Raw genomic sequence first — 9,298 nt, forward strand, 5'->3', positions numbered from 1 at the left:
TCTTACGATCCACGATCCGATCCTATGATCCACGATCCCACCTACCTCCCACGATCCTACGTAGGATCCCGATTTTGACAACCTTGGGTGTACGGCATGTTTCATTTTCAGCTCTATATTCTTTTTAAAACAAGTAAACGACTAAATTAAACTTTTATACAAAATTTGTTAAGTATTGAACTAAGAATTATTGTCCACAATGACAGGTCCAATTTAACCGGAATTGCAAAAAATTGAAAACTATTTTCATTATTGTTGTTCAAAGCCTAGGGCCTAGGCAAACAAGCAAAAACTGGGGTCGATGTTAACTACAATTCTCTTGGATTACTCCCTCATATCACAATTCACAAAAGAGAAAAGAAGTTGAAAAAGAAAGGAAAAAAAAAAAAAGGATAATCTACCAGAAAGTAGACGAGATTCAAATCTCAAACCTATGGAGTATGGAGGCATCACCACAGCATAGTATTCATGTGTTGATTGTAAATATTGTGCTAGTCTGACCCCTGGTCCTCTGGATTTGGAGGAGAAGCCTTTGATCTCAGTATATGCTTACATGTCCTGAAAGGACATTTAAATGTTAAACTCTTGAAAGAAATTAAAGATTAAAAGTGATAAGAATATTAATATAGAAAATAATGTAAATTAAGAAAATTTTTTAGGGCAAAACTTAAGGAATAGTTCCTGAGGTGTTATACCTTAGGTTCCATAATTGTATTAGAACCTAAGGTACAGCATCTAAGAAATTGCATTTTAACTTTTGTTCCATTTTCAGTATAAAATATAAGACACCCAATTGAATGATCATTGCATTCCCTATATTACATCATTTTCCTATCTACTCCATAGATATAAGTATAACACATGATGAGAATGCCAATTTGGAAATTCATATTTTGGTAAAAGATAGAATTGGCTAGTGATAAAATTGATCCTCTATTCCCACATTCAACAGGTTCTGTGTCTTCTGACCTACACAAGTGGAACAATAAAGGTAAAAATTCGCAATGTGCAAATAAAGAAGGCACAAGAGTAATACATGTCCAAATCCTCTTTCCTTCTCTTGATATCGGCTGACCATAATACTGGGTCGGTGTTCTTGGGCATGGAATCTTGTAGTTGGGATTTCTCTCTTAGCCACTGCTCTGCTTTATTGCACTCATTAACGATCTGAAAACATGGAAAGTCAAAGACATTGAAATGATTATAAAAACGGCATCAGAAATATGGGTAAATCTTAGGTACACTTCCTTAAGTGTTGTGTCCATTGAGGTTCCCCTAATTTAATTCAGCCATGGGGCTAAATTAAACAATGTAACACATCTTTTCATAAAGCAACAAAATTCATGTATGTAATTTACTGGTCAATGCAACCATATGATTGGATTTAATTGAGGAACCTAAGGTACAACACCCAAGGAATTGTATTTGTACCAAAGTTTTGTCCCAGATTTATAATAAAACAGCATCAGAAATATGGGTAAATCTTAGGTACACTTCATTAAGTGTTGTATAGGTTCCCCTAATTTAATTCAACCATGTGGCTAAATTAAACAATGTAACACATCTTTTCATAAAGCAACTAAATTCATGTATGTAATTTATTGGTCAATGCAACCACACGATTGGATTTAATTGAAGAACCTAAGGTACAACACCCAAGGAATTGTATTTATACCTAAGTTTTTTCCCAGATTTATAATAGTCATCATTGCCAATTCCATAGCATACCATTTCTCGATCTTCGGGTCGGATCGAATCTACAGACATCCTATAATCCACAACGGACTTCAGCAGATCTCTTGTAGCTTGTGCTCTTGCTTCTTCATCTTTATAACGATTATCAATTGGATCCACCAACTATAGGGGGGGAGAAAGAGAGGAAGGGAGGGGGGGTTGGGGAGAGAGAGAGAGTCAAGCAAGGAGTAGAAAAATATGAAGGTAAACCAATATATTTATAGTAGTAAAAGTAACCTTCTTTAGACCCTCTAATTTTGAAGTATAAGCATTTTCAGTTTCGTCATCCCCATCATCATAAAGCCACTCCTCTGTCTGTTGTAGGCTTCTAGATATGCCCTCTCTCTCCTGATCACTTGCAAAGCTCCGATATGTGTTGAACAGCTATTCACATACAAGTGATAATTTAAAAATCCAGCATATTGAAAAAGATGGAAGTATGAACTGAAACACCTATCTTAATTGTTGTTGTTAGTGATGCCAGGAGATTGATGATGCATGAACAGAGATATGAAGGTAATTTTTTAATCTTCACTACCTGGGATCTAGAATGGGGTATTATTATAACACAACATATTAGGAAAACTTAAGTTATTGGTTTTGCTGCTTTAGAGAATAACAAGTATTACTCTGGATGACAATGCTAGTCTTATAAGATAAAATCTTGAAATAAAACAAAAGCAAGAAGATTCTTCAACAAATGCATTTAGATAGTTCCTGTAAACATAATGAAAGTTGAAATTGATGGGTTTATGGGATAAGCTGCATTACATAAAATTACCATCTAACAATGTAATTATACCAGTCACTAGTTATAAAAATCCGTTCACCATAGCAGAGAATTTGCATTAAGTAGTAACACTTCCTCAGCAAACCTAGATGGTACCGTAGTCAAGACAGGTTCACAAGAACCAAACTTATGTTGACTAATTGTTTGACCAGGTTGAGTCATAAAACAAAGGCATATATTTAAGTCTCAGGAAAATTACACAGGTTATACCTTATTCCGCATCTCATACACATACGATTCTAAGGCATTCTTCCTTTCTTTTGTTAGTTCTACAGCTCTGTCCTGTTGGGCCAGCTGGATTTCTTTTTGTTGGGCTTCATAGAGCTCAGCCTCAGTCATTCCACCATATGTATTTACGCTAACTGGTATCTCAAGCCTCCTGGTCGCTTTATCTTCTCTCAATCCATCAGCCTGCAGGAGGAGCATTCTATGAGTTAGCTTTGCATTTCCTCCATGCAGAGGCGTAGCTATGTGTAAGGGTGGGGGGCCATGGCCCCCCAAAATTTTGAAATTTTTTTAAATATATATAATATATAATTATTTTAATGTTTTCAAAATTTAGTCTACAAAAATAAGAGTTGGCCCCTCCCCCCCCAAATATTTGATTTAGTCCAATGATACTCTTAAAAAAAAATTTTGGTCTAATAATTATAAAGACATAACATTATTCTTCGCAATTCTATTTTTTATTGTAAAATAAGTTTTTATATCTGTTAAATATTTGATAAAATTTGGCACCAAACATGTTTGAATCTATATCTTTTTCAACTAGTTATGTGGCAATTAACAAGTCATTAACTTGTTAACAAAATAATGTCACTAAAACTACACATAAAATGTCTCTTTAGTTACCACATAATGGGTTAGAGCAAGATAACTTTAAATATGTTTGAAGTCTAGCTTATTCCTATAAGTTTTGGATCATTCATATTTTTGAAAATTTCATTAGTTCAATTGAAAGATTTTTTACGTACTTTAGTATAAAATTTGATAATTTGTATCGAATATGAAATTTTTTAAGAATTTCACTATAAAAATAGTAAAAATGAATTTTATTTTATGAAAGATCGCTACCAAACATAATTTTGATTGAAATTACTAAGCTCTTTTTGTTGTTGTTGGGTGTGTGTATATATATAACTTATCAAATAAAAAAGTGTCTGTATATAATAAAAAAGCGTGTATATGTGTATGAGGGGGTTGTCTTGATAAATATATTAGAGTTGCAACCTGGCCCCCCCAAACAAAAATTCTTAGCTCTGCCCCTGCCTCCATGGCTTTTAACATTTAAAATGGTCAGGAAAAGATATGAATTTTTCCGGAGAAGAAAACCTATTCTGCATGTACCTCCTCCATGCCAAAACCAATTTTTAGATTGAAAAGGTAATGTTCTAAGAAAGCGCATTAAAGCATCCACAACTATATTTTATAATTTAACACTCTTTATTGATTCTTAACTTCTATTCTCATTAAAGTAGTACAATTTCTCTAGTCTGTATTAGTACTATGGTCAAGGGTGTTATGGGAAGATTTCAACTACAAACTTACAGAAGCATGTGAAGATTTTGGCTGTGTAATGCTACTATCTTCAACACCATTTGCAACCATATCAGAAGAACCAGAAATATTTGAATGAGTATTGCCCCTTGTGACTGAATCATCTACATGATCTTCTATCAACTGAAATAAAAAGATTTACACCATGTGGTAAAATTTCTATGAAAATAACAAGCTCAAAAGAGGTGACAAGAAAATGAGACTTCTTACTAACCGTAGCTGACTCAACACTGACAATTCCATGCAGGTTTAATATAACTTTAACTTTAACCCTTGCCTTTTCACCATGGGAGATGCTGAAAGGGCCAATCTGTTACCAAAAAGAAGAAGGTTGATAAGACAGAAATATATCTGGTGCAAACTTAAACGTTTACTTAAAATTTCAAAATACTTGTTTGGAGAAGATACAATTTAAGGGTACATTATAAATTGACACAAATGCTTGAAAAATACGGAGTTCCATTGTCTCAGTTGAAACTGAAGTGCTCTTCTCACATATAAATAGTCATGAACTCAAAAATATTTACATATTTGTGATGGTGCAAGCTGTCCATGAGCCTAAGCAAAGCTCAAGTATGTCCAGGCTTGGCTTGTTTGTAGGACCAGCTTAAAATGTGTGCTTGAGCTAGCTTAGTCCTTTAATAAATGAACACAAACAAATTAGGTTGAGCTTGAGATGTTCGTAAATGGCTTTGTTAATTGCAGCCTACTAAAAGGTCGTATATAGATAATTGAATCAATCAACAGCTTATCTTCAATACACCCCTTTAAGAAAGTTTATGCGGAAAACACAAAACACCATGTCACTATCCAGTAACAAAGACACTATCATCCTTTGTCAATCAATTTATCATCCATCACAAAACAACCATGAGAATAAAGCCTATTCATAGCAATCATTAAGCACCCAAAGTCAAATGAAGCCTCAAATAAAATAATGCAAAACGCTTCAAACAACTCTATAATGCTTTTATTTAAGGAGAGGAGAAAAGGGGGAATAGAACTCAAAAAGCAGTGTATGTAAGCAAAACACTTCAAAGTACGCATACCGTGAAACAACTGATTTTTGATGACACACCAGGAGGCAATTCTTGTTGATTCGCATAGAATGCTTCCAAATGGAATGTACTACTTCGTTGAAATGTCAGAAGTTTAATACTTGGAATGGGCTGGCCTCTCCGGAAAAGTATGCCATTTGATCCTGTGCCAACTGGGCCTTCTTCTGATGAGAATCCTATGGAGAAAGGAATTATATCTTGAACCTACAGAATAACATACAGTAAAAATCACTTGCAAGATATGCAAGAATAGACCAAACAATATATATATACACACACACACACACATATACACTTCTGCCTTAGTTAAATCATACAGCAGGTGATATAACATTTTTGGACTTTGGGAATGATGCCCAAAGAGAATGAAGAGAAGAAAAAGAAATTATTTGTAGATGATACAAACAAGATTAGTTGTTTACAATTAGTCCAAGATGAAAGTCGCATACATTCATTGGACAACATAGTACATCAGTGGTTAAAGACACAAATAAATATCAAGTATCAGAAGACTCCTATTAACATAACTTTCTAGGAGGCCTAATGATCGAAAGTTTCTGTTTCATGAACTTTTCACCGAGTCCAAGTCAACATTACTTTGTTAAATGACAATCTAAACTTGCTTGTAAGTAACCCCTCCACAACCACCCCAACCCCCCACACGAAACATGCAGGGCAACCAAGTGTCTAATGTCCACCAAAAGTAGATATATATGCAGAGTAACACACATTATTTTCATTGGTATCTTTGTAAATATATAGTGAATTTAGATGTTATCATATTTAAAGAGCTAAAGACTATAGAAAGCATCTTTGATGGACTATTTTGCTGCTGCTTTTTTTCCTGCCGGGAAGTTAATTGGTTAGGAAATTGGACTAGACATATATTTTCAGTTTTTCAATGATCTCTGAGCTTTATGAGAGGCACTCATGCATTCCATTAATTTTATCTGCCAAAAGGGACATATGGGGGAAGTTTTTGGGTTGAAGAGGAGAGGGGGGAGGATTGTTCTAACTCCTTTTTTCTTTTTTTTTTAAGTATTATTCTAACTCATTTAAATATAATGTTAGGCATTATCACTAAACATGTTCATTGATGCGCTCAAAAAACATATCTATTATATGTATACCACATATAACACCAAAATATGTCTTACATATTATTTAAATACAAACTTCAGCCTAATTGATAAATTAATCTTTTTTTTTCTTTCAAACTAAAATTAAAAAATAAACTTGAGTCATTTAGAGACTAAATAGTCACTTCAAATAGCCAAAGGCATATTGCATTCTAATAGATATATAATGACAATACACAACACATATCAGTAGCCAAGAACTGATAAGTCATTTATACAAACCTCATATTCTCTGACCCGAAAAACTGGACTAAGCATTGCACACTGAAGAGCACATCCACGTGCCACACATTCACTTGTATTCAGTGTCCGTCTGGGTTCTCTCCTGAATAGAGAAGCTATCAGTCTAGTAATTGCTGGAATCCTAGATCCTGAGCCAACAAGCTCAACAGAATGGATCTTTTCAGGCAACCCTACATCAGCCAAGGCTTTTTTACAAGGAATGCTAAGCCTCTCCAACAATCCTGAAGCTAGCTTCTCAAATTCTTCTCTCTTGATAAAGCCCTTAACATCTTTCTCCTCCATCAAACACTCAATGGTCAGAGGTGCCTCTGGATTTGCACTCAAAACTTTCTTCAGCTTCTCGCATGCTGCTCGCAGCCTGATGCATGCTTTGACATTAGAGTACACATCAATATGGTACTGCTCCTTGAATTGTGCAGCAAAATGACTAAACAAAACCTCATCAAAATCTCTCCCTCCCAAGCTTCCGTCAAAAGTATGTGATAAAATCCTCATATGCCCAGCCTCAAATGATGCAATAGAGACCTGGGTATCACAATGACCAATGTCAATAAACACAACACAGTTTGGGCCCGAAGTAGGAAAATCCGTTTTGTAAATCCCAAAATTAAGAGCAGTTGCAGTGCAGTCATGCATCAATCTCAAAGGCTTCAACCCAGCAATTGTTGCAGCATTCAAATATGCATGTCTCTGCATATCTGTGAAGTATGATGGGACCCCAATTACACAATCTGAAATGGGAATTTCCAAACTTTTCTCTGTTATCTCTTTCAAATGAGAAAAGAGCATTGCCATAATCTGAACTGGGGTAAATGTATGGGTTGCACCCAAGTACTTCATATGAACCAAAATCTCACCATCTGGGCCTTCTGAAGTTTCAACTGGGAACATTTTTAGCTCATTTTGAACATCTGGCTCCTTAAATTTTCTACCAATCAATCTCTTCACCTGAGATACTGTGGACTTCAGGTTCATCATAGCAGAAGCAGCACCAGCGGACCCCAGAAACCTTTGCTTCTCCCCAAAAGATACCACTGCCGGGGTTTCGCGATTCGATTCATCATTCAATAAAACATCAATACCCCGCTGCTTCACCACAGCTATAACACAGTTCTCATTTCCGATGTCAAAGCCCACCACACTCATTTCAACTGACTCAAAATCAGACTAAACCACAAATTTAGCAAGAACAAAAAGTAGCAACTAAATTAATAAGTCCAAATTCCCACTTTCCTCAACCAACCAAAAACTTCATTCCTCCTCACACTTGATCCACACCCTAAATTTCAACAGCAACAGCAATTCAAGGAAAAAAAAAACCCATAAATTGTGAAAATTAAAGCTCAAGCTCATAAAAACAATAACCAACGAATTTTAAACTCTCTCCACTCACATCAGGGCTAAGTTTCATTTCTCATTAAAATTAAAGGCAGGTTTAAAAAGAAAAATATTCATATAATTTATATACTATCAATGAGACAATAACCCACTAAATCAAAATACTCCACAATCCATATTTATCCCTTAACAAATCAATAAGCATATATGTATTGACCTTTTCAACATTAGGAAGCCAAAATAACAAGACCTCAAAAGACTCAAACTTTTAATTCTGGGTGTTCTTTTCTTTTGCACCATTTTCTCAGCAACCAATTACAAGGCAAATGTTCTACCATATCACAAGCTAATCCACAAAAATTTCCCAATAAAACAGGAAAAAACAAAATTTCACAGGCTAAGAAGATTGGAAGTACCTTATTGCTTATTGAGGAACAGGTTTTCTTTTTGGACGCTCGAGAAAGACGTAGAAACCAAAATGGAAAGCACCACAGAATTTGAAGAAAGATTTTAAGAAGTGGTGGCAGAGAGAGAAAGCATGCGAAATGTTCGCCAAAACAAAAGTGCACTCTAGAGTATGAGTATGACACATGTGACATGACCATCTTCTCGTACATTGTAATGGTCCTTTTTGGTAATTTCACGTTCCACGTGTCGTAATTAATGATCATAATGAGTACCGTATTTTTTAACCTGATCCAACGGCTATGCAAAGCACTATTACAATTTTTTTTTTAAGAAGCCACTTCAATTTTATTTTATTTTTATTTTTTTATACATAACATTTAAGAACCACTGGGCTATTGTTTCCCATCACCCGGATCAATTGGGACTCTTTGAAAGAATAGTATCCAGATTAGACTTATAATAACTCGGCCCACCTTTTTTTTTTTTTTTTTTTGAGATCAAAATAACTCAACCCACCACTTATAGCTCAATTTGTCTAGGCCATAAATTTACTATAGAGGCGTTGGCAATTGGAATAAGTATTTGGCACACTAAATATAAAAAATACTTCTTCCTTTTTCACATGTGTCATATGTCAAATCATTTTAACACATATTACTGTGTACTTCTACTAGTAATAGAACTACTGTAGTTATATGCTAAAATTTTTAAATAATTTATTTCTCATCTCTACTAAGGGTCTGTTTGGTAGAGGAATTTGAGTAATGTTGTTTGAGTGTTTTTGATATACGTCTAGGTGAAAAAACATGTGAAAATGTATGTAATATTGTTTAAAATGCTCAAAAATGTGTTCAAACTTACTTGCCAAACAGACCCTAATTTTCTCTTTTCTTTCTCATATTTCTCTCTCCTCTTTCTCCTTATTACTTTTTTGTGTTTTATAAATGGTAGGTGTTATTTTAGGTTATTTTAATGGGTGACGTATTAAAATAAGATATGAGATATATAGTGTAATGTTAAATGCTATGATA

The 9,298-nt window shown here is 34.5% G+C and overlaps 1 protein-coding gene across 2 annotated transcripts; it reads right to left on the reverse strand.

Moving 5' to 3' along the window:
• Positions 1–212: 212 nt before the first annotated feature.
• On the reverse strand, positions 213–8,427 carry LOC126694613 (heat shock 70 kDa protein 16-like). Of its 2 annotated transcripts, none has more exons than XR_007645814.1 (10): positions 8,276–8,427; positions 6,501–7,800; positions 5,131–5,343; positions 4,296–4,391; positions 4,073–4,204; positions 2,735–2,935; positions 1,972–2,118; positions 1,676–1,857; positions 1,037–1,167; positions 213–558 (listed from the first exon to the last, which is right to left on the reverse strand). XR_007645814.1 is itself a non-coding variant. In XM_050390976.1 (10 exons), exons 2-10 carry the CDS (start codon positions 7,665–7,667, stop codon positions 492–494), a joined length of 2,283 nt encoding a protein of 760 aa, XP_050246933.1. In that variant the 5' UTR covers positions 7,668–7,800; positions 8,276–8,427; the 3' UTR covers positions 213–491. The 2 variants fall into 2 exon arrangements, 1 of the variants encoding a protein (XP_050246933.1); XM_050390976.1 differs by having other exon boundaries at positions 1,729–1,857.
• Positions 8,428–9,298: the final 871 nt, after the last annotated feature.

This window comes from Quercus robur, chromosome 8 (assembly GCF_932294415.1).
Source record: "Quercus robur chromosome 8, dhQueRobu3.1, whole genome shotgun sequence".
Lineage (NCBI taxonomy): Eukaryota > Viridiplantae > Streptophyta > Magnoliopsida > Fagales > Fagaceae > Quercus > Quercus robur.

Bases quoted from the DNA above. Each gene is read 5' to 3' on its own strand.
- LOC126694613 (XM_050390976.1), bottom strand. From the start codon at position 7,667: ATGAGTGTGGTGGGCTTTGACATCGGAAATGAGAACTGTGTTATAGCT. The intron at 5,344-6,500 runs GTTTGTATAAAT...GTTATTCTGTAG, and splicing joins TTCGGGTCAGAGAATATGAG to GTTCAAGATATAATTCCTTT. The intron at 2,119-2,734 runs GTATAACCTGTG...GTATGTGAATAG, and splicing joins TGTATGAGATGCGGAATAAG to CTGTTCAACACATATCGGAG.